Below are 24,501 nucleotides of genomic sequence, written 5' to 3'. Positions count from 1 at the left end.
AGCCTAATTCTGTGTGCAGCATATGTAGATCAGAGAGGGAACAGGCAGCACAGCAAGATAGGACAAGAAGCAGAAAGCAGAACAGCAGATTGGGACTGGAGCACAGGGCAGGAAGCAGAAAGCAGAGCATCAGATTGGGCAGGGAGCACAGGGCAGGGAGCAGAAAGCAGAGCATTAGATTGGGCAGGCAGCAGAAAGCTAAGCTGTAGACTGGGCAAATGAAGGGAACTGGAGTGGAGGAGCCTGGTTCCTGTGATCAGAGACCTGACAAAGAATGTCTCGCATTTGAAAGCTTGTCTAAATTTATCCCAGCTACATAGTTGGTCCATAAAAAATATCACCCAACCAAAGTCTTGCCCCTCACACAGCTCTTTAGCTCTTTTCAAGATCAGAGGCCCACCCATGAAGGCTAGTCTTCAGCAGCAACCAGGGGCATTTATACACACACTCTGAGAGTGGGAGGAGGTGCTTTAATTAGAGTGGCTCTGAGAGCCGCTCTAATTAAAGCACCCAGAGCGTCTTTTCTATCAGCGTCCCTATGCTTGAAAATGGCAGCAGCTTGTCGAATGCACTTTAAAGTGCCCACCACCATTTTGAAGCCCAGGGACACTAATACACAAGACGTGGCAGGCAGCAGGAGCACGGTAATTGCAACATTCCAGCAGACTCTGTTAATCGAGTCTTCTCCAACATGGTGGAATTCCAGCATATTGGAGCAACCTCCTTCCTTGTGTATAGGCACTGTGGGGTTTTAGTTAAGCAGAAAGAGAGGGTGAATCAGATAAGGATTAGGCTCTATCCCTGTTCTCTGAAGCCATAACATAGGTTTATTTTTCTTCATAATTTGTTTAAAAAACAAGCTGTGTATAATGTTTGGAGGCATGTTATATGTGAGAAACTATGGTAAATAACAGCACAATATAACCTAATGTGCCATCATGTGTATCCTTCCCCATGACAAGCTGGCTTGTAGGCATAGCCCAACATGGTGTGGAAGGCAGTAAAAAAAAATGGCTCAAGGTTTTTTCTTTTTCCTGGAGTAACAATACCCCTTTCAAAGTCATAGGTGTTTCTTCAGTTCCTCATCCATGGTCAGGAATGGTAGCCACATGTAGCTATGCTTACCCTTCTGTGCTGTAATGGGATGCTTTCTTTCCCTCTGCACCATACGTAATATTGCCGGTGCTCTCTGCTGCCTGCCTGCTCCATATTCTCTGTGTTCCTAACAAAGTAAACACCTTATTTTAAACCCTTACTTACATGTTTTTGGATCAGGTGGTTCTGGAGGAGGTGCTAGTGTGGATAAGAAAACTTTTTTTGGGGTAACAGTAGAATCGAAAGAAGCTGAATAAAACTCCTCTGTACAGAAAGGCTGCAAAATTCCAGTATCTGAAGAAACCTGTTGTAAATAAATGCAACTGACATAAACATCCCAGCCCATTTAACTTTTCATTGTGAAAACATTCAGGAGTCCATTCAACAGGTAAGGAAACACAGGGTCCACAAAAATAGATTTTGAATTTCTAATTTAAAAATGAACTGATTTCAATATTTTAGTTAGACACCTTGGTGAGAGCTTGCATTGAAAAACCTGTAGGGCGTGTCCACACATGCAAGCACGTGCACTTGCAGCAGCTCAAATAGAAGCGGTGCAAATTTCAAATGGGGCTTTATGCCTCAGCACACATGCCTGGACATGCACTTTGGTGTGAGGAAAGTTGTGCCACTTGGGGCAAAATAACCCTGCCTTGCTCCTCCTGGATCTGCAGCCAAGGGGAGCTAGAGCCCAGGGCCAGCACCTGTGCTGTCCCCAGCAGCATGAAAAGCCGCCCTGTCCTGGCCCCATTGGTACAAAAATCTGCCCTGGCAAGTAGCTGAGGGCTACTTGCTCTCAGGAGCTTCTGGGGCTCAGCCAGTTGGTACCTGGGGACACTACCCCTTGTGCCAGCTGGACTGCAGAACCAGCCCTGAGAGTTCCCTTCACCCTCTACTCACTGCAGCAGTCTGGCAGTGGGGGCTGCTGCCTGGCTGTGACCTTCTGCACACCTGCCAGACCCAGATGGGGACTGCACAGCCAGTAGAGGCATCTGCTCCTCTGTGCTAGCTGCCAGTGGGCTGTGGCTGCAGAGTTGGCCTTTGTGCAGCACTACTGCCATGCATGCCTGGCTATCTGGGCAGCTATTGCCTGGAAGATGTTTCCAGTGTGGTGGCCTGCTTTGAACTGTCAAACCATGTCCTCCTTGCCCAAACTGGCCAGGAGGTCAGCCACCTCCAGCTGGGTCCAAGGTGCCAGCTCTGACCGGGCTCCTCTGCCTGGGTCCTACCACTTGCCTCTCTAGCAGGAATCCTGGTGTTCCCTATTTGAAAACTGAAAAACCCCTGATAAAAAAATCCCAAAGTCACTCAATACCCCAAAATCCATGTTCCTCCACAATTAAAAGACCACTATACATAAAGAGAGAGAGAGTGAGAGACAGCAATCAGTTGGGCAATGTTTTATTGATATAGCTACAGTGTTAAAGCAATTTGGAAGCCTACTGCTGTCTTTATCATCATAATAAAATGAATTCTAAATACCTATATGTTTTGCTGTTTGCCTTTGGTTTTCTTACCATAGAGCAGTTAGAGCTCCCTGTGACCCCTTCACTAACCAGGATGTGGAGACAGCTGCCCCTGCGGCCACAGCTCCTGCCAGCCGGTCTCATCCTGTCTGGCAGTTGGGCATGCGGGGTGTATGCTGGGGGGATGTGTGGTTTGCAGGATGGCGGTGGGAAAGGGGATAGGGGGATGTTGGTGGCTGTGGAAGGATGTGCGGGGCCATGGGGTGTGTGGGTAAGTGTGGGTGGATTGTGGCGGTACTATAGGGGGGGCTGCTCAGGAGGGGTGGTTCCCCTGCCCCCCGCAGGACACAACCCCCCTGCACAGCTAATGGACTGCCCGCCAGAGGGCTACAGCCCCTCCACAGGGGCCGCAGCCCCCCAACAGAGGTTACAGTCCCCCCATCAGGGTCCACATGGCCCCTGCAGGGGCTACTGCCCCCTGTAGGGCCCACATGCCCACCCCCGCTTGCTCCCCCAGACCTCCGATGGCTGCCCTGCCCAGCCCCACCCAGACCCCCCGAATGGCTGCCATTGGTGGGACTCGGGGGGCAGGTGGTGGATGGGGCCAGGTGGGGCAGCGATCCAGGGGCCTGGGGCTGGTGGGGTCCCCCCCATTGTTCCCTCCCCTCCCTCCCCCACACTTACTGGCATGGAGCCCAGGTTCAGCTCCCTGCAGCTGGCATGCTGTCTGCCCTGCACAGGCAGGCAGTGTGCTTCAGCACCAGGGTGAGGGCCAGCCATAGAGATGCTCTGGCTGGCTACCAGAGCGTCTCTGTGGAAGACCAAGCCACCAGTTGCCTCAGGGCACGGTCCCTATCCTGCTTTTTCTGCCCATGGTCTTTTTTGACCCCTGGATATCCAGGAGTCTAGTTTTGCCCCCGCACTGCTATCTAAACTGCATTACCATTACAATTTGCTATTTACATTTGTTCTACTGACCAACCAACTGTATATCCAAATTTTGTTGGCTTTTCTGAGCATGCTTCTCATTTACTGAATAGTAGGACCAGATTCCCAATACACATGATATGCTGCATGTTGCTAAAACAAGCATAGACCTTTTTGTTAATTCATGCAAGGTTCTAATTGAGAAATTAGCAGAGCTTCATTAACATATAAATGAATGTCATTCCACTATGTTCATGAGTACAAGTTCAGGGAAACTGAAATGGATTGATATATTATGCCCCAACTAACAGCACCATCATCAGTTTTCCATTCTATTTACATAAAATTAACAGAAAATAATGGTTTCATTTTTCCTTAGGGCAACAAATGTGCTATCCAGGTTAGCATAGAGTAGCTATTAAAAAATTACCCTGTAAAATGCTACTGTTCCTGTAAAGAAACAAACTAGGCTAACTGATGCATAGTAGATTAAGACAGTTCCAAAATGCTTCATTTGAATTTACAAAGCATTTAATTTAGGCTGATCAAACCTCAGTTTTAAGTTAATTTTATGCACCTACTTTGGTACCTTGCATGCAGTGGGCTTTTTATCAGTGGTCTGTCTTAATTTATCTCATTATTCATTCGGAGACACAAGATTTTTTTTTTTTAATTATAACCACTGCCAAAGTCAACAACAAAATCTTACAATGTTTGGCTTGAAACCAGCTTATCCACGTGTTGCACCACTGACTTCTGCAGAGTTGCACTCTCTTAAATTAGTTCTGGATCTGATCTAAAGTTTTTTAAATGAACAGAGCACTAGAATCAATGGACTCCCCACCATGAGGGTGTCCACTCCCAGTGCAGGATATTCTAAACTCACCATCAGGTGGTGTCCCAAAGGTCCACACTAATATCTTTGCAAGAGCAGGATGTTGGGAGAGGCAATTTCAGCACATATGTGTAAACAGGGCATTGTTCCTTTACTCTGCCTGCTTGCTTTTTTCTTGTATATCACAGGCCATTGCCTGATGGGAAGAGTTTAGTAAATAAAACGCTTGCATATTTCAGTATCCTGCCAATTCATACGAATGAAACAGACATACAGAGCAAAGGAACAGCACAACATGACAACCAAAACACAGCTGGCAAGCTAATTTGAGGCCTAGCAACCTTACTAGAGTCTCATTAAAGAAATGCAGCAATCTGTAGAATATTAGGTTTGATGATTAACAACAGTTTTTTGCAGAATATTGTTTCATATTCATGTAATTAATTCAGGGATACTTTACAAATGCTTTATCTTTACCAGTGAAAATCAATAAACCTTTAAAGTGTTCCCTGAATGGATTTCTCTCAAGTCATACTCACAGAGTCTCGTTTTGCTTCAGAAAGACCTGGAAAAGCAGGCTGCTCTGCTTCATACTCTACAAAGGAAAAAACAAACAAAAGAAAACACCCCTTCGCATTCCAATAAAGATTTTGTCGCTATTTTTCTGAATAGAGTCACATAAATATTACTTTCTAAATGCTTTTTCATTTTGTTTCAAAATGTGAAAAACAGCGTGTGATGAATGAATTTAAGATGGAATTTAATTTGTTAAAATGAGTTAGAACTTCTGACTCACTTATCCTGGAGAGTCAAGGTCAGCATTGCCAAGTTGCTCTTGAAGAAAGGCTGTTTGTCCTAAACCAGCAATTTTGCATGGTGTGAATAAAATGGTACTGCTTGCATGAAATTAATTATTCTGTCCACTCATGGGCAATGGTACTTTTCATCTGAAGCTGTTAATAAACATTTACAGCTCTATCAGGTAGCTCCTTTTTACAGCAGAAAAATTAATAAATCACAAGGAAGATAGTATGTGACCTGTCGAGATTATCAGTGAATCAGATTTAAGAGATAAGATCCAGTAGGAGTCCAGAATCCTAGCCCAATGCTGAACAGTAGGTAACACTTCGGTCCTAAGGGAGGAATTCCTTTGGAACATGTGCATGGCAGATCAACCTCGGGTGTTGTGTTCTCTTCCTTCAGATCTGTTATTTATAGCAATGGCCGATTTGCCCAGGCATGGAACCAGATCTAATTCCCAGTGAAATCAATGGGAGTCTTTCAGTTGACTCAGTTGGTCAAAATCTGCTCAGTGGAGAGCAATAAAGACCAAAAATATAATTTCCTCCTAAATTAAATGAGTTAAAAAAATAAAATCAAGAGCTATGGTAAGGAGCTCAAAGGCTTTTTAAATGGGAAGTTCTCCTTACAACTTTGACATTATCACCAATTGTCTTTTTTTGGCTGATATGGCCAATAATGTCGCCAATAAATGCTGTGTGCATGTGTGCAGCCTGGAGAGCTTGGAGGGCAGATCGAGGAGCGCAGCTTGGAGAGCAGCATCTAGCTGATAAGTTTGTTGGGGGGAAGTGGGAGGGAAGAGGTGTGGGGGGGAGGAGACTGAAGCCTCTGCAAAAGGGAGGAGGGGAGCTGGGGCTGATTCAGGTGCTGCCCAGCTGGGGCGGGGTGCAAGCAGCTTGTCTGGGATAAATGGGGGGGCTCCTGCCACTGCGTGCACCCCCAGAGGAAGCATGGGGGGGTGTGTGCCCCTGGAATCTGTGCCTGGGGTGAGAGCAGGCTGCCACTGTGCACGTAGGGCTATGTCAGGGTCTTCCTGGCAAGGGCTGGCCTGGAGCTGAGCGTGGGCTGGGTGGCAGCAGCGCTGGGAGGCAAGGGGCCACAGTGTACCTCAAGCAACCCCTGAGCACAGCCCTGGTCCAGCCCTACCCCCTGCCGGGAAAAGCCCAGTGCAGTCCCTGGCCCTGAGCGCACAGCGGCAGCCCGCCCTTGCCCTGCACATAAATCCAGGAGGCACACCCCCCCACGCTTCCCCCGGGGGTGCATGCAGTGGCAGGAGCCACTCCCCCTCCCCATGCCCCCCTGATGAGTCACTTATGGCTCTGTCCTATGCCCCACCCTGGCTGGGTAGTGACTGCCCCAGCTCCCCTCCTCCCTCACCTTGAGGCCTCAATCTGCTCACCACGCTCTTCCCGTCCCCCCCTGCAACTGTCTTACTAGCCAGATGCTGCTCTCCAAGCTGCCGGGCTGCATATCAGTAATTGGATCAGTATTGGCTGATATGGCTTGTTAATAATCGGCCATCGGTATTGGCCCAAAATATCTTTATTGGTGCACCCCTAAATATTTGGAATGATATCTACCTAACTTTACATAAAGCAGGTGTGAGGATATCAAGTAGAGATTGTATCTTGATATCAAAATTCACGATCAGGACCTTGAACACAAAATAAGCCTGTGATGACCCAAACAACCATTTTAGGAATCAAGTATGCCTTCAGTGGCATTACTGCCTCCATACCTATCCTCCCATTCGTTTGAGTTAGGATAGATGGCATTTTATACCAAGACTAAACATGGCTACTTAAAAGAAAGCACCTACTTCACTCCAACAACCCTACTTCACTCCAGGACACTATAAATGACCCGATTAATAAATGATCTTATAGATACAATTAAATGACTGGTGCGTGAGCTTCAGCTTCCTGAAAATTCCTAGTGTACACTGCAGACGTTGGGAAAGAAGCTGGTATTAATTTTGTATTAATTAAGCGGGTATTACAGTAGCCGTATCATTGCCTCTCTGCCTTTACAAGGCAATAATCCGATTCCCTTGTTGCAATAAACCACAAGGCTGGATTTGCTCAGGAATCAGATTACTGCATCATGAGAGAGAGAATACTATCGCTTCATTATGCGTGTAATAAATTGGACACCTTTGGCCCCACTGCAAGCGCATGATACAAGAATACAATCCTGCTGGGAATGCCTGATGACAACATAAATCTCAAGAGCAATATACAATTTTTATTAAAAAGAGATCTGAACGTCTTGCTCTGCTGTTGTGAGCAGCATGTGCTCCCGCACGCTTCAGAAACCAGTGACAACCTGCGTGGAGGGATGCAGTCTGCAGAGCCGGCTCTGCTCTCATTTGGTTTTATTACATTTTTGTGTCAATGAGACACTAAAAGGCCAGTGCAAATACTGGAGTCAGGGCTGCTGCAGCCTCGCCTTGGCAGTGGCAGGTCATGCCCAGCAAGCAGAAAGGAGGGGATTTGAAAATAAAAAAGCAGGAATGAGACAGGTCACTTGCCAGCCCAAAGAGCACCCCTAACTCTTCCCTCCCAACCTCCTCCCTCTGTGGGGAGGGCAGCTCCACCTGCCCCACGCTCTCACGCTGGTACCCTGGGTGTCAGCTCTGAATCTTGGGGCGGGCCTCACATCCAAGGCAGGTCTTCCCCTCGCAGGTCCTTTCAGGGCAGCCTCTCTGAAAGACAGCCCCCGCCCGGCCTGCAGGCCCCAAATCCTGCCAAGTCCTCCTCTGCACTCCTGGCAGACAGCTTCGCCCTGCTCGCCTGTGCTCAGAGCCCGGCTGCCTGAGCACGCCTCAGCCCGGTGCCGGAACCGCCGCAGGCCTCTCCTGCCCCGTCTCCCGCCCACCGGCGCCTTGCCCCGTGCCTTAGCCCCGGGGCGGGCAACCTGCCGTGTGGGGCGCAGGTGGCAGGGGCAGGCCGGGCGTAGGGCGGGAGGCAGAGGGAGCAGAAAGCAGAGTGGGCAGGAAGGAGAAAGCGAAGCAAGAGAAGGGGGCAGAGCAGTAGATCGGGCAGGGAGCGGAGCAGCAGCTGAAGCGGCGCAGCAGCGGGCGGAGGCCCGGGCGCGGGGGGAGCCCACGGCGGGGGCGGGGGCGGCTCCCACCTGCGCAGATCAACTCCCAAAGGCTCCGCGGTTCCGCAGCGGCTGCCATGGGGGGTCACCATGGCAACCAGCAAACCGCCGCGGCCATTACCCGGCGCAGCCCGCGCGGGGCTGTTCCCTTCCGGGTCGGGCCGGGCCGAGCGCACGTGGGGCCGCGGCAGGTAGGAGGCGCGGGGACGGGACGGGACGGGACGGGGTGGGGGTGGTAGTGGTAGCGGTAGCTGTCGGGTCGGGTCCGGTCCGGTCCCGGCCGCCGCGCTGCGGACAGGGGCGGGGAAGCAGGCCAGGCGCCGCCGACCGCACGGGACAGAGGACGGGCCGGGGCCGGGGGCGCGGGGCGGGCGCCGGGTGAAGCCGCCTCCCCTCGTTCCCGTCGTTTCGAAGAAGCGAAGCCGAGGCCGGGGCCGTCCTTTGGGCGCGGCTCGCGCGGAAGGGGCAGCGCTGTCACGGCTCGGGCCCGCCCGTCTCCCGGCGGCCCCGGGCTGCAGCAGAGGCAGGCGGGAAGCGGGGGCAGGGCAGGGCAGGCCCAGCCAGCTGCACCAAACACCTTGCCCGGGGGCTGTATTTGTGGTAACAAGCAGCAAACACGAGGCTCACTCCTCTCCCAACTTGCTTGCTCCACGCGTCTCCTGCAGACTCCTCCAGTCCCTCCTTTTCTCTGTTCTTAACTTGGGGTTGGGTGTAATTGAGCCCATCTGTGGTGGGACTCGTCCCCCATGGCCCTGGGCACACCTTTGAGCCCTGGATAACAGGGTGCCCATGCAGGCATCGCCTGTCCATTACTAGTTGCTTCTAACAACATTGCCTGCAGAGCTCTCCAAAAAGGATCCTTATTCAAGGGCCCAGAAAAGCCACGTCAGCTATGACGAGCTCCAGCAGTAGCTGTCACTTGCTTCCAGCGCAGGCAGAGCTCTCGTCTAGAGCAGTCCCCGATGGGTCTCTCTTCTGTACAAAACACGTTTTATGTTCTGATCTTCAAAGCTACGTGCTGGTTTTCTGGATGCAGGCGAAGGGAACTGTGGATGCTGGATGCTGTGCGTGTCTGCAAATGAGGCCACTGTTCTCTTTCCTCCAGATTCAAGTACTATCCTTAGAATTAACATTTGAAAAGACAATGAAGCGCTAAACAAAGGGGTCTGTGGTATAATGTTTGAGCTGTGCATCCGTTTGTTTTTTCAGAATGATAGTAAAGAAAGAGGGAAGGAGTGATGACAAAGAAACTGCACATAAGAAAAAAACAAAACCCATGAAAACCACTGGGAGTCAAACTGACATCAAAATTGAAGAGGGCATCCAGTGTGAATCACAAGCGAAACCTAAGGTGAAGGAAAAGAAACGTTTGGCAAAAAAGAAGGATTCAGACTGGGTGAATTCTAAGAAGAAGAAAGTTGGCTCCAAGTCTAAGAAAAAAGCATGTTTTGAAAACTCTGTGAACGTAGAAAGCCATCCAGATTCCCAACCACTAAGAAAAACAGAAGAAAAAACTAAATTTCTCAAAAAGAAGAAAAGGAAAGACAAAGGTCTTTACTTCTTACCACTGGAGAGCAGTCAGAACTGCAGCCCAGGACTGAAAAACTACACAGCGGATAATCAGGAAAATGTATTCGCTGGTAAAGAACCCAGAAAAACTATTACCTGGAAGTCTGAAGGGGACAGAAAGGTAACCAAAACAAAGAAAAAGAAAAAAGGCAAAGATACTTTTTCCTTAACACTGAAATATAATGAAAGCAGTGAATGTCACATTTCTAGTAAAAAACTGCAAAAAAAGCATATAAACAATTCTCAAGAAAAAATCACTCGTAAAAAACACAGAAAAGAGATTGTCCAGAATGATGAATCCGGTAGTGATAGACGGAAGAAAAAAAAGAAGAAAAAGAAAGATAAACACACCTCTCTACTAAAATTGAAAGGTAACGTGGTCAATAATCATGGGACTTCTAATCACAGCATCCCAGTGGGTGACTTGAAAAATAAGCAAGACATCAGTTCCCAGGAAACTACACCTGTAACGGAGAGAGAGAATATTGTCCAGAACTCTGAAAGTGACAGAGACGTCACCAAGAAGAGCAAAACCATTTCTTTGCCAGCAGGTGAGGATAATCAGGACCACACTTCTAGCACTCCCAATAAATACCTACCAAGACACCAAAAAGACAAGTTCCAAGATAAAGTACTCACTGGAAAAAAACGCAAGGAGAAATCTGGAGGCAAGAGTGCAATAATCAAGAAAAAGAAGATTCATAAGGAGGAGCAGGAAGTAGCTAAGTGTGTAACTCCTTCAGATGTTGAAAAGGATGCATCCATGGGTGGAAAAGCCACACCAGTTAAAAGTAATAAAAAGAAGAAAGCCAAAACGAAGGCAGTGGAAGGTGCAGCAATGGGCAGCACTGATGGAGGATCATGTGAAACTAATAATGTGCCCTATGAGGGGAAGAAACCCAAGAAGAGAAAGAAACAGGGACCAGAGACTTCAGCTGAAGAGCCAAGCATGAAAAAGAAGACAAAGATCAAAATGAAGGAAGAAAAAACTGATAGTGAGGCAGTGGTAAGCTCCAAGTGTTTCTTCTACATATTAAAGCCAAATCACCAGATCTATTTTACAAGCTGCTCTGTGTGCATGGACCTTTGTGTCTGGGCAGGGCTACAGGAAAATAAACGGGACTGTGGCAGGGATGTGGGTAAAAACCATGGGAACAGTTTTCAGGAGCTGAGTTTAATAGTTTCACTCGCAGCAGTCCTGAGGGAAGTTTCGGTGGGGTTTCTGTTTGTTTTCTTTTGTTGTTTTGTGCCTTTTACTGCAGTCAGTGCTTCAGTAACAAAAGTGTAAAACACAAACTACCTGTAGAACTGGCAGGAGTTAGCACAAAGAGGAAGCCTGTATCTAAAACCTTAGTAAAGCTGGAGTGTTGTAGCCAGGATGGTCCAGGTTGTGGTTGAGCTAAGTGGTGGTGGCAGTGATAACCAGGGATCCTGGTTTTCTCTGTTTAAAAATCACAAATTCTCTGATAAACAAACATGCACACATAGATACACACACATTCTCTGATAAAAAACCTAAAATCCATGATTAAAATGAGACACCACTATATATATATATATATATATATATATATATATATATACACACACACACACACACACACACACACACACACACACATGTATGTGTGTGTATCAATATTTACAATTTGGAAGCCTCAGTCACTGTAATAAAATCAATTCTAAATACCTATAAATTTTTGTATTGGATTTTGGGTTTTTTTATCATGAAAAATCAGAGCTTCCCCTGCCCTCTTTGCTCATGAGGATGCAGGTCCAGACCCCTCACTGCCAAGCCACAGCCCCCCGGCCCTGCTGATGACCCTCACCCCCCACCTGCAGCCCCCCATCCCTTTCAGCCCTGCCAGAGGAGCCTTCCAGATGCCAGGACTACAGAGCCAGGGACCCACTTCCACAGCCCCCTGCCTCTCACAGCAGCACCTGAGCCCCAGCTGCCACCCATGGGAGGTGGCAGTGGCTGCTATGTCCTGAGCAGGAAGCAGAGCGCAGAGCCTGGCTCCCTTTCCCCCACACGCTGCTTGGCTGGAGTGGAAACCTTGGGAAGGAGAGGTAGAAATGCAGGCTGCCCACTCCCCTCCGGGCAGCACTGAGCAGCACAACTGCCCTGCCACCCTACTGCTGCTAGACAGGTACCTCATCAGGGTGGCATGGGGCTCACAGCAGCAAGGAGCTTCCCCTCCCAGCCCTGCTCTGCCCTGCCATGTTGGGTCCCACCTTCTGGGTCATGGAAGCCCCAGGGGGAGGGCAGCAGGGCAGGAACACCTACTTCGGTACCTTATACAGAGTTGCAGCCTACCCCACACACAGATCTGGGGGGCATGTGCCCCTCCTGCCCCACCCAGGAGTGTGCGCAGTGGCAGGGAGCCAGCCACACCTGCTTGCACTCCCCCCAGATGAGCTGCTCACAGCCCCATCACACTCCCTGCCAGGGCCCTGCACCTGTGAATTGCAGCTCCAGGTCCAAAGCTCCACACACTGCCCAGCTGGACAACAGTCCCAGCCCTGCCTCCCTCCCTATGGGGGCTTCAATGCCCCCACCAGACTTACTTGTGGGAGCTGCTCTCCAGGCTGGCTGGTGGCCATCTGCATACACATGCACAGGGTACCTCCTGCATAAGCACCCTCCTCCTACTCCCCCCAGCCCCTTGCAGGCTGGAACTCTGCCCACCTGTAGAGAGCTCTTTGTGAAAGTGCAAAATCCACATTTCTCTGTTAGAATGAGAAATCTGTGGTTTTTTTCAGTTGAAAGGGAAAATCTGTGTTTTTTTCTGTAGGAAATGGAAAACCTGGATCCCTGATGATAACAGATAGCAGAGAGGAGTTGAGCAACCTTGAGCCATCACCCATACCTGGGAAGAAGGCCATGTGCCGAGGGGCAGGGAGGGGAGTCCACCCACCATACAACACAAACAAGGTTGTTGTAGACCTGAAAACTTGTCAGATTTCTCTCCCAACTATACAGTTGGTCCCAAAAAAGATACCACAAAGAAAGCCTTGCCTCACTAAAAATATATATACATTTTCTCATATTCTGTCTTGTCACTAAATGGCAATAGTAGTGTGGACTACCATGCCAGCCAGTGTCTTTACCACCAGGCCATCCAAACAGACCATTTAGAATACATAAGATGCTAACATGGTAGTGTCCACTAGCACCTTGTCTTAACTTACTTTTTTTTCCCTTAAGTTTCTCCCACTGTTGCCACCAGTGGTGGAAATATCGTATCTATAGCAGCAAAGGGAAAACTTTAAGAGGGAAAAATGCCCACTGTGAATGTATCATTTGAGGAAAATCCCAAGTATAGACAAGGTCTAAAATGTTCACCTACAAACCTCAGCTGATCAAATGTTAGGATCTGTAAGGAAATGTGCTAAATCCTAAATCAAAACAATCCCTAAAAGGCAAAATGAAAAATTGGGTATTTTAAGAGATGGGTAAACTTTAGTTCCAGGAGTCCAACTTGTCCAGGGTAACTAGAAGTAAAATCCGCTTTGGCTGACTTAAAAAATCTCATTGTGCCCTCTTAACACACTACAACCCATGATGCCCTAACTGTTCGTTCTAAATGAGCTTACTGTATGTGGCATATATTTGGGGAAATGCACATCCTGTTTCCTTATGGTAAGGGCAGGGGTGACTAGAAATATTTTTGACATGCCTTAAAAAAACAGTCCACAAAAAGCAGTATTTTTTTTCCTCTGTGAAGGCTTTCAAAATATTTCGTACTGCTTAAAAATAGTGACAGTATGTTATTATGATCATTTATTATTTTCTCTCCTTTCTCCTTTTATGGTCATAAGGCCAAATATCTCAGTATATATAAGCACCTAAAGATACCGTGCTTTACTAAGATTTTCAAAAGTGTCTACAGGTATAACTTCCACGGATTTCCAGGCACTTGTGCAAATCCCAGTGGGCTCCTTATCTGCATCTTGCATGCCTAAATACCTTTCAAAATCTAGCTTTTACTTGCCAGAGGCCTGCTTGATTGCCATGGGCATGAAGAACATACAGCTCAGTGTTGATGGGAGCTGCAGGTGCTCAGCACATTTAAAAATCAATTTCTAGATGGCAGGATTTCTACAAATACTTTATACTTACATGGAGCTTCTTAGACTCTAGAAGAGCTTTACATACATTTGGTCTCAGCTGCTCCCAGAAGTAATTAATATTCCATTGGTGTTACAGCAGGGAAAAAGCTAGGTCCAGATAAGATAGCACGTACCTGGAGCCACGCTATAAGTCAGTGGTAGAGCAGAGAATAGAATTTACAGCCTTAGTTTCTGCACTAACCACCGATTCATGCAACATAACACTGTAAAATTAGCCTTCTTCCTCAACTGTGGCTGGCTCTGGAGCAGTGTTTTCTAGCTGGCAGCTTGCTCCAGCAGTTACAGGGAGAGCTGCTGTACTTCCTCTGACTTTTTGTTAAGATTGGCAATATGTTTGGTCATGATGGGCTCCCAAGGTTGTTCAGTCTGGGATACCATTTATATTTAACACATTTGGAGACTTAAGTATGTGCTCGGAAACCTATTACTGTACTTTGTTTTGGTGCGTCTCCCTGTACCTTAATTTGGATTCTGTAGAAACCCACACTGCCTTCTAAGATCCAATACTTCTAGTCTACATTTCAGTGTACAAGTGGATTATTTTACTTGCATGAAAGTCCAGAAATAGCCTTTTTCGGGAAGGGTGTATGTTTGTATGTATATAAGCACTTTATCATTGGGTAACTGGAGACTTGGGGACGTAGACAACTTTATTAGGCTTTTCTTTTTGACCTTTAGAAGGACAAGATGGTTTTATTGCTGGGATAAATTTTCTAATTAAATTGATATTGCTCTGTTGAGACTGTTAGACATTGTTTGCATGCTCACATGCATACAAAGGCGAGATAAGCTTTATAGTGATAAATGCAACTGCATGATGGTGCTGAACTATTTAGATGGAAAACACAGCAGGAGATAGGGAGAGAGATACGTGTTTTGTCTTTTCTGTTCATGTCCATCCCTCTTTAAATTAATAGCGAAACCTTCCCCAATGAAATTCCTCTCAAGATTTAGAAATCTGGCTATTGTTAGGTCTGCTAACACTGCTGTAATATGCTGCTGATAGCACTGGTCTCCTGTTTCACTGCGTCACAATTCTGGACCAGTTTCTCATCTCCAATGCATGTCACACATTGCTGCATCTCTCAGAAAATTCACTGATCTGCTTGTGGAGCAAGCATGCTGGCCAAGGGGTTTTTTTTTTGTTTTATTTTTTTAGACAATATGCAGTGATTCCAGCTAGTAGCTAAGACTTGCATTTGTTCCCCTGGATATAATTATCCCTGAATGAATTTGGCTTAAGTGGAAACTAATCTTATTGATGTAGTTCTGACAGGGTATTTTATGGGTCAGCAGTACGAACACCTGTTTGGAGGTAGGGATCCTAACAGGATGGAGAGGTTCCAGCTCCTTTGTTGTGGTCCCCATATAAAGGCTGAATTAGAACCTCTGAAATCACATTTCTAACAGTGAGTTGAACTGTCCCTAGTATTCCCATCCTTTGAGGGTCTGACTACCGAGCTTTTAGCATACTGACATAGGCCTGCTTGGGCATTGATTTGGCTGGCAATCTGAAATGTGTGTGAAGAGAGAGCAAAATGATAGTGGTTACCTTGTGGTGGTGTCCAAGGGCCCAGTCCTGTTCCTGCTGAATTGAACAAACTTTGCTGGTGGTGTCTGTAGGAGCAGGACAGGGTGGTTACAATAGGAAACAATAGTGGTAATGATCATTGAAGGCCTTTCTTCTTAATGATGGTCATTCTTTGTGTGCATGCTTCCACATGCATAAGCCCCACACTAAGTATCTTGTTCATTCTCACTAAACAACACTTTCACAACAGAAAGTCTCTGGTGCCTTTGTTAATGAGACTTCATTACCCTTATGTAGTACAATCATAACTAGTAACACTGGACTAAACAGAGCAAATGCAGTCTATGCCCCAGCCCACCTATCATTTGCTGCTAAGCTGTTTATTTGCTGGTGGCTGGTTCCTGCAAAGGGCTGTTGCATGCACCTTCTATGGGTTCAGCGCAGCACAAAGGACAGCCTGGTTCTGCCAACTGTTTGGTAACCTGGAGGGGGTCAGCTCCTTGGGAATTACCTGGCATGAGTGTACACCCTTCCTCCTTTCTTGCCTGCCACCCACCCTCCAAGCTATAAAGTCCTTGGCAGCTGTTAGCAGAATTTGGTCCTTTCCTGTCATCTCTGCTTGTTTTCTTGTCTTAAAGAAATCTGAAGAGACAGTAGTAGGCCATTTAGAAGTAAATTCTCTTTTTAAGAGCACGGGCTCTTCCTGTAGTGAAGAGCATCTCCTCCTCATTTGTGGGGTAGATGTCCTTATGTGTCTGTGCATGAAAGGGAGATTTGGAAATGAATTATCTGTGTCTCGCCTTAAAAACAAACCACAAGCATAAGTAATAGCGGCCCTTGCTCCTTTAAGTATGCTACAAATCTCCTTGTCCTGGCATTCCTTGCTTATTTCACGCTTGGATTATTGTGGTAGCTTTCTCAATAGATCTTTCCTCTGGCCACCTTCTCCAGGCTTGTCAAAAGCTTGTGGCTCAGTTAATTTTCCACTAGCCCAGGCTCTTCATTACATATCCAATTACACTGGCTGTCTGTTAATCCTGTCCTTGTTACTGATTGGGAGAAATGGCAGAGAAGAACCAGAAGGTGCAAAAGCCACTAAAGCAGAGACTGCTGACTAAGGTGTGGAGGGTACCTGTGATCCAGGCCAACTTTTTGCATGCAGAATTGTGCATGGGAGGCTCCCTTCCTTAGCTGCATCCCACCTGCTCCTGCAGGCTCTGGACAGAAAGCTGTGGAGGAGCAGCCAGTTGGAGTAGTTGCAGAGGCATGGACCTGTGTATGTTGAGCCTGGCATTCTCTGCCCTGGACAGACAGAACTGGATGTTCACTCCAGCCTCACCCTTCCACCCCTCCCTCCTGCCATTTTCTTTTTGGCTTTATTCTTCTGGCTCTTACTCCTTCCCTTCACCCCATATGGCTGATCCCTTCTGTAGCCGGCAAACTGAGTTATGGTAAGGCTTTTTAGCCATAGTCCAGGCCTTCCCGGAACTAAACAACATTGAACAGTGGCTCTGGGAGACACAAGTGCTGTGATTGGGCAGTAGGTGAGCAAGTTTCCTTATAGGGAATGTGGCTGGCATGGTGCCAGGGGATTGGTGCACCAAATAAGGGATGCTTGGCACAGAGCCAGGGGTTTGGACAGTTTGGGATTAAAAAATTATAAAAGTAGTGGACGGGCAAAGACATAGTGTGTGTTTTGTGTTGCCTCCCTGGGGAGAGAGGAGCAACCTTGGAATTCTTATTTGAACAACGGGGATTCCAGAAACAGACATCCCACACACCCAGCAGAGGATCGGAGGCCAGCATCCCCAAAGGTCGCTGCTGTAACGTCTAAGGAACTGCTTGTACGGTCATATGTGCTAAGGGGCACATTGGACGAGTTGCAGTGTCAGTCCTTGGAGGGCTCTGGCAAAAAGAGTCCTAGTAGTGACACCCTCCTAACGTAACTCGCTCAAAACAAGAATGTGAAAACAATGTACCATTTGCTGCCACCCAGTTCTCTTTGCTTATGTTGGTACCCCCTTCCTCACACTGTTTGTGCCTTCCATTTAGACCATAATGTCTTTGGGACAGGGATCATACTGCTCTGGGAGCAGTACCTGGCACAACAAGGTCCTAGTCTTGATTAACCATTATGCACAACAACAAACCTGATAACAGAGGGACCTCTGTGAGCTGGCTTCTCTGTATGTTTCATGTCTTGACATTTGTCACAGATTCGATGCCAGTCAGCTCAGCCTTTTCTTTACACAGTGCAGAACGTGGCCAGGTTCTGATTATTACAGAACTGTAATTTGAAGTGTCGCTACATCACCCTCATGTGCACAGGAGATTATAATATGTTCCCCTGAGGTTTACAAGTCTCTTGTGAAGAAATGGTTTCAGTTGTCCAGAGACTTTTATTAAAATTGTGTTTCTGTTACGCAAAGCATTAGCAGATCTCTTTCCTGGAGAAAACTTCTCCAGGAAGCTGCACAGGATCAGCTGTCATTTTCAGTTTAGAAGTTGATGGTTTCTTCTTACCTAACACTTTACTGGGTTTTAGTCCATCTCATCTGAGCCTGCTCTCGCATTTATTTTTGGTGCTAAGTAAATTCCATATAACGTGAATAGATCCAGGCGGAATCTCATCACAGCCACCTTTGTGTCGGTGCTCTGTTTTGTACTAAAAATTTTACTGTGAAGAGATTTTGCCTATAAAGCAAGAAAAAAGTGTTTGATAAATAAGTGGTCGCCTAACAGGGGCTTCATAACTGACTCATACTGAAATGTCAGTGTTACGGATTTCTGTAGATATTTCTTTGTCCAGTTTAACATTACAATAAACTTCAAGGAAATGCCTGGCTAATGTTACCATATTGATATTTCAGCGTAACAAGATTCAACCTGTATAGGCAGGGGCTGGAAAAAGTTTTGGTGTAATGACATTTTTCATAGTAATGGCTGTTGTCCTAAATAGCACAGGGCACTGCATGGCTAATTGCCAGTGGCCTGGGCTTGGAAATTTTTTTAATGCTCTAAAATGATCTTTGTTATAACAAGATTACACCTTTAATCATCTTGACATAGGGTTTTTTTCCCCTCTTGTTTTACAGGAATCTGAGAATGATGTAGCAGTTGTGGGGGAAAAAAAAGGAAACTGTGATGAAATAAATATAGACAAGGTATTGTCTCAGTTATATAAACTCTGCAGTTTTGTGTAAGGCCTAATATCTTCCTGTCAGGGAGGTATCTTTGTATCTAATAAAGAGCATGATCATGCACACTCTATGTAAGTAAGAAACAATATTAATAAAAAATTAAATGGCAGTCTGTGCCAGTGCTGCACAGAATAGAGAATTACTTAGCACATGGAAAACACCATACCTTCTGCAGGCCAAGGCCAGCACATAAATCTCAAGTGACAGGTAAAAAAAAAGGGTTTGAAGTAGCATATCAAGATTGAATGTTTGGTTGTCTGGCCCCTGTCAGCCCAGCTGTTACCTGCAGTCAGAAGGATTAATATTGATTGATAACTGCAAAATATTTGCTTTGTGTGATGCTTACTTGTAAGAAATGGTAATATCTGAAGCTAATGTGGATTTACCTTCTGAAACTATGTGCAAAAGGAAAATGCACTTGTGCTGCACCTAACAATACAGATTGGTTTTCTGATTGCCTTCTTTACCCTTCATCCTTATATTGTGAATTTAGTTATAAAAAAATCACACAAAAATACACTTTCTTTATAGACAGTAAATAACTGCAATATTTTTCCATCTTCTAGTTGAGACGGCAAGCCCTGCAAGAAGAGATCGACCGAGAATCTGGCAAAACTATGGGTTTGAGAAGCAAAGTGCAATCTGTACGTATGAACTTAGAGCTTGTTCTTATGAGATAACATGGCCCAGAGTAACCCCCCCATCTGTATGCTAGTCATGTGTGCTGCCTGGCACACCAGCTTCTCTTCTGATTGCAAATTTGAGGTCATGCTACAGAACAAATTAGTCCAATCTCAAGAGAGGCTGGGAGCAGACCAGTGAACTCTAGCAGCAGTGGGGATTGTATGGACCTCTAAGTCCCATCATTAGTCCTGAAAAGTAGCGTTTTTCCTTCTCTCTGGAGAATTAGCCAAGATAAATTTGCTGCTAAATCATTTTCTATTTATTGTGGAATATAAATAACACTAGTCCATAAATAGAGCTGTCTTTGGAACTAGAATTAGTACAGCACGTCCCTTGTATTTGGAAAAAAATCTAACCTTTTGAAACTTCAGGAAAACTCTGGTAGTGTGATGCTGTAATTTGTGATGGCTTTAATATACTAATGTTAATCCGGTATAACTCCAGCGATTTCCGTGGGATGCCAGTACAGACAAATCTGACCTAATTGTACGGTGCTTTTAAATTGCATAGCATGAGTTGTGGAAAAAGAGCGAATTGCTGAACCCTGACATCTGTCAAAAGGAATAACCACTTGCACCTGGTTTTTCAGCAGTGGAAGTGTAGAGCAAGGTGGTAGTCCCAAACTACTGAGCACAGCATTCAGCTCATCCAGTGCATTTTAAAGTCTCCGTGTTAGCTTGGCGGGCGTTTGGTCATTCCTGAATAGATGATGGCTGTGTGTGTCAAAGTACAGAAGCCTCTGTACATTTCACCGAGGGAACAGAGAATTTGACTAATGTATTTGGGGAAGAAAATCTCAGATGAATAATTCCAACTAGATATTGCAGCTCAAGCTTGGTCAGGTGAGTGAGAAGGCAAAAAATGGATCTCTCCTTCTCCACCCAGTCAGTCATCTTTTAACCTTTCACATTTCCCAGGCATGTCTCAGTTCCTTGCCTTTGCATCTCCTGCTCCTTGACTCCAGGCAGATTTAGCATGTAACGTGTGTCAGCTGCTGCAGTTGCTCGTCTTTAGTGAGGCTAATAGGATGCAAAAGGGGAGGGGGCCTTATTAATAGCCAGGATTATCTCAGCTGTCTGGACTGCAAGAGTAGGCTGCCACTATTCCAGGAAAGTATGAATTCACATCAAACAAATGGTAGAAACCCTAGAAAACACTCATGCAAATTTTTGCATAGCTTTGGGGGGAGGACTGGGAAATGAAGTCCCTGCTTTTATTTTTAAAGTTATGCTTTAAAACTGTAACAGCCTAATTGACTCTGAAGTCATTCAGAAAATGACATTGTTGTCAGGGAATCCCAGTCCTTTGATGCTGATCTATCAATGGTTATTAGCATGTTGAAGAATAGGAGCTATGAAGACTAATTAGTAAGCTTCAAAAGACCAAGCTGAAAATGCTGCAGTAAAAGCCATGTGTAGTAATTGCCAGCAGTTACCTTAAAAAATTATAGGGTTTGAAAAGCTGTAATTATTTCTGCATCTGTGCTGATGTGCATCCTCCATCCCAGAGTGAGAGAGCAAGCATGCCTGTGTCACAGACATTGGCTTGAACCAGCTGCGTGACAACTTTACTAGTATTTCTACACAAGCTGAAATATAAATTGAAATGATGCTTCACTTTGAACAGGATAAAAACTGCATACTATGGAAATCCTGCTTTTAAAAGCAGTATTTTAGTCTGGTGAATGGCTTATGTGTTTGTAATTTATAACAAGCCCTTGTAGCTTGTTGCCAGTGCTGAAATTCTTGTATAGTATTGCTGTGTAGCTTCTTGGCTGTCTCAGTGAGGCTAAAGGTTTTGGTATGAACCCAAGGGTTGAGTTGGATGACTTGCAAGCTTTCACATAAATTGAATTTGAATTAATGGGTGGAATTCTGAAGTTTATCCAGCTCTATCAGTTTCTTAATTAGGCGTCAATTAACCAGCATAGTTCCATTTAGCCAGGCAGCATCCAATTTCAAAGAGTGATATTGAAGTGTCAGTCATGTCAAAAATAAAAAAGCTGGCAATTACATTGTAGCTCCCAGATCAGCCTCAAGCCCTGGGTAAAGAGACTTAACTGATAATGCAGTGATCTTAAATAAGCCAGAGGTGGGAAGAAGGCAAGTTGATTCTGATGTAACCTCTGGTGTCCATAAATACAAAGGTAGAAATTTTGCTTTTGCCCTTAGGCAGCTTGGCCTAAATTTAGCTCCCAAATAGTCTGGCATTTAGCACATAGTAAAACTGAATCTGGGAGAAGCAGATGTACAATTTAGCTAAATAAAAAGGAGAGGACCCTAGATGAGATGCTCTGCTGTGTAAGACTGGAACTGCTGGGAGCTCCTGCCTTCGTTAGCAACAAAATCCAGAACTAAAGAATGAGAAAACTATCTACATTGGTGCTGGGCTTATGAATGAATTATGAATCTCTGTTGTGAGCAGCAGATAATCAGTAATGAACTGGGGAAGAAATCATGTGATTGGGTGCCTATACATGTACAGTGAGGCTGCTCCAATGCACTGCAATTATGTAGTAATTACAGTGTATCGAAGCAGGCTTAATAGAGTCTGCAGGAGTGTGGTAATTACCGCGCTCCAGCGGACTCCAGTGTCACATGTATCAGTGTCCCCTCCCCCACCTGAGCACATCTAGAAATGTCCACTGTTCTTAGCAAGGCTAGCTTCGTTAGAAAAAGTTGTTACTGCCTAACTCTATATAGGAAAATGAAAAGTATTCACCAGAAGGTGACAAGTCTGAAATCTGCTCTTGAAAAGACGAGTTGCAAACTAGTTAGTATAACTGAAGAGTGGCCTGTAAAGGCTCTCATCTTTGAATGGAGAGATGTCCAGATGGCAGGGAAGCTGAATGTCTGAAGGGAGAGGAAAAAAGAAACACTGAAGACAAAGACAGGAAATACAGGTGATGCAATGACTACAGCTCAGCTCAGCTCAACAGAGTTCTTGTGGGATTACCCCCACCCCTTCCCCATTTTTTTCATTATGGTCTTAAAATCAAGTACATTTTGTTCCATTTGACATGGCAGTTCTCTCTATTGGCTTCAAAAAGACAGCAGTTATTGAACATACCCTAGCTTATCTCTGGAGGTTTGCCTGGGGCCTTAGTCCACGAGACAGACTGTAGACATTATATAGTTGAAGGAAATTCTGTAATTGTCCTTAAGTGGCTTATCTATACTGCAAACCAGTGGACAGTGCTGCAGTATTTCTGCACAGGCTTTAGAATTGAGGCATTTAATACTAAGCAAAGCCAGAGCGATATTAGACTGTAGAAGCTTTTTGCCTTGTCCTGCAGAATTTCTCTACTGCAGGTAATGGGTATAAGTGTGGAAAACATAGCAGTAATCTATGACAGACTAGATTGGAAAAGCAGCAGGAAGAATTCAGTGATCAATCCCAAGTGTTAACTCCCTGCCTTGCTAATTAGTAGCTGTACCTTTTCTTTTATTTCATTACAGGCTACAGCATGCAAAGTGCTGTGTGCGATTGAGCACAGTCACATAGGACCTTACATTTGTAGTTAGCATGGGTGAATGTTAGCGCACCAGTCAAAGCCCTATGTTCTGCAGGAAGGTGGAATGGCAGCAGTAGCCATACCCTGGCATACTGCATTTTCTTGGAACATCTGGTGATTGCAACAGTTTGCATTGGTGTTATTCAGTTTTACTGATCTACTGGAGGAAAACCTCATTAATAATCTTGTTCTGTTCTGCAGGACACCAAGTTTGGCCAGTGGAGCACAGCTGCTTTTGAAAGTTCAGATGAAAAAGCAAAGTTCCTCAGACTCATGGGTGGTTTTAAGAAGGGCTCTGCATCAGTCCAAGATCCACCAGCCATCACAGAGAAGCCAAACATGGCTTTGAGCAGGGAAGGGGAAGAAAAATTAAAGCAGGCTCTGCATATGGAGTTTGAGAAAGCCATGAACTTGAAGCACCACAGAAGAGTTGGCCTGGGATTCCAACCTGTCAGCAAAAAAATATACATAGACAAGCATGCTTCTAGATCTATCAAATTTGAGGACTAAACTGTGCAGTATGATGGAAGGGATGAAAATGCAGCATGGAAACTCAGTTGTTACTTGCCACAGCTGTTTATTTGGAATAAGCTGCGGAGCATTGCAAACTTATGTTCAACACAAAATTTGCAACTTTTGTCACAACCTCAAGTGAGGCAGTGACTAGAAGCCTCAGCGCACACGGGGCTAGGGTCTTGCCCGAACACAGCCCAGAAGTCTTCTAGCATGACTCCTTCAGCCATAGCTGGGGACAGGTTAAAGTTTGTAAGTATTTGTTTACTTTTTAGAATGAAGACTATTGTAAATTCTTTTTTAAAACAGGTTTTAGTGACTCACAGGGGCTCAAAGGTTAAGTAAAATCCTCACTTTTCTGTTGCTGAGGAGTGCTGTACCTCTGAAAGAGGCCTGACTAGAGAGCTACTTCTTTTAAACAAAGTTACCATTATCTTTCTTAAATGATTAGCGTTACCCCTGTAGCTAACAAGCATTGTTGACTGTTCTACTTGTTTTAAATCTATGTTCTGATACTTTGCTTTAAGGGCTAATTCCTGCTTCTGGTTAACATCCAGTTAAACTGTTGTAAACAAGATGTGGCCCCAGATTTGTCGAACTGTGGGACAGTCTTGTAGGAAGCAAAGTAATTTTTCATAGCCAGACAAAACTTGTGCAAGTTAAAATCACAGAACAACTGGAATAAAATTGCTATTTATTAACCTCTGGATTATCTCCTAGCTGTAGAGTTGCAACCCAACAGGAGAGCACAAAATATGAAATGCAGTTATAAATATGCATGAATAAAACAAATGCACAGATCCAAACCAGAAGGATTTGATATTTGAGAAGCTCTAAGTGTTAAGTGGCTAGTGGTTATAAGCATGCAGAAAAAAAGTTAGAGCTTTCACTTTTAATACAGCTCTGGTTCTGAAATGACTAAGCATGGCGGAGTAAGCAGTTGTTATGCCGGTGACTTCCACCATAAAGTAGCTCACTTTGCAAGAAGAGACTAGTTATTTTCTCCCCTTACTAGCATGTTTGGATAGTCTCAAATGTGCTGAGGCATTGTTGATCCTCATTTTTTTTCCTCTTACCACACAGCATGTTACTAGGGCTGTGCGAAGCTTTGGGTGCTGATTCGATTCAGA

General features: G+C 45.5%; 2 protein-coding genes across 4 annotated transcripts in view; one reads left to right on the top strand and one right to left on the bottom strand.

Moving 5' to 3' along the window:
* IQCK (IQ motif containing K) overlaps positions 1–8,339 on the bottom strand; it is a 91,118-nt gene extending 82,779 nt beyond the window's left edge. Inside the window, exons 1-3 of the mRNA XM_019494748.2 lie at positions 8,257–8,339; positions 4,863–4,918; positions 1,261–1,399 (exon numbers count right to left, since the gene is read on the bottom strand). Coding sequence (XP_019350293.1) covers positions 1,261–1,399; positions 4,863–4,918; positions 8,257–8,305 — 244 coding nt within the window. The 5' untranslated portion in view covers positions 8,306–8,339. The remainder of the gene's footprint in view (positions 1–1,260; positions 1,400–4,862; positions 4,919–8,256) is intronic.
* Positions 8,317–24,072, top strand: KNOP1 (lysine rich nucleolar protein 1). 3 transcript variants are annotated; one of them, XM_006259007.4, is made up of 5 exons: positions 8,317–8,417; positions 9,436–10,801; positions 18,556–18,624; positions 19,227–19,304; positions 23,060–24,072. In XM_006259007.4, exons 1-5 carry the CDS (start codon positions 8,317–8,319, stop codon positions 23,366–23,368), a joined length of 1,923 nt encoding a protein of 640 aa, XP_006259069.2. In that variant the 3' UTR covers positions 23,369–24,072. The 3 variants fall into 3 exon arrangements, with proteins under 3 accessions (XP_006259069.2, XP_059572168.1, XP_019350291.1); XM_019494746.2 differs by lacking the exon at positions 8,317–8,417 and adding an exon at positions 8,683–9,337; XM_059716185.1 differs by lacking the exon at positions 18,556–18,624.
* The last annotated feature ends 429 nt before the right edge of the window (positions 24,073–24,501 follow it).

This window comes from Alligator mississippiensis, chromosome 13, assembly GCF_030867095.1.
Source record: "Alligator mississippiensis isolate rAllMis1 chromosome 13, rAllMis1, whole genome shotgun sequence".
NCBI classification, from domain to species: domain Eukaryota; kingdom Metazoa; phylum Chordata; order Crocodylia; family Alligatoridae; genus Alligator; species Alligator mississippiensis.
Note: the sequence above shows the minus strand (reverse complement) of the source record. Positions and strands in the feature narration are given on the sequence as shown.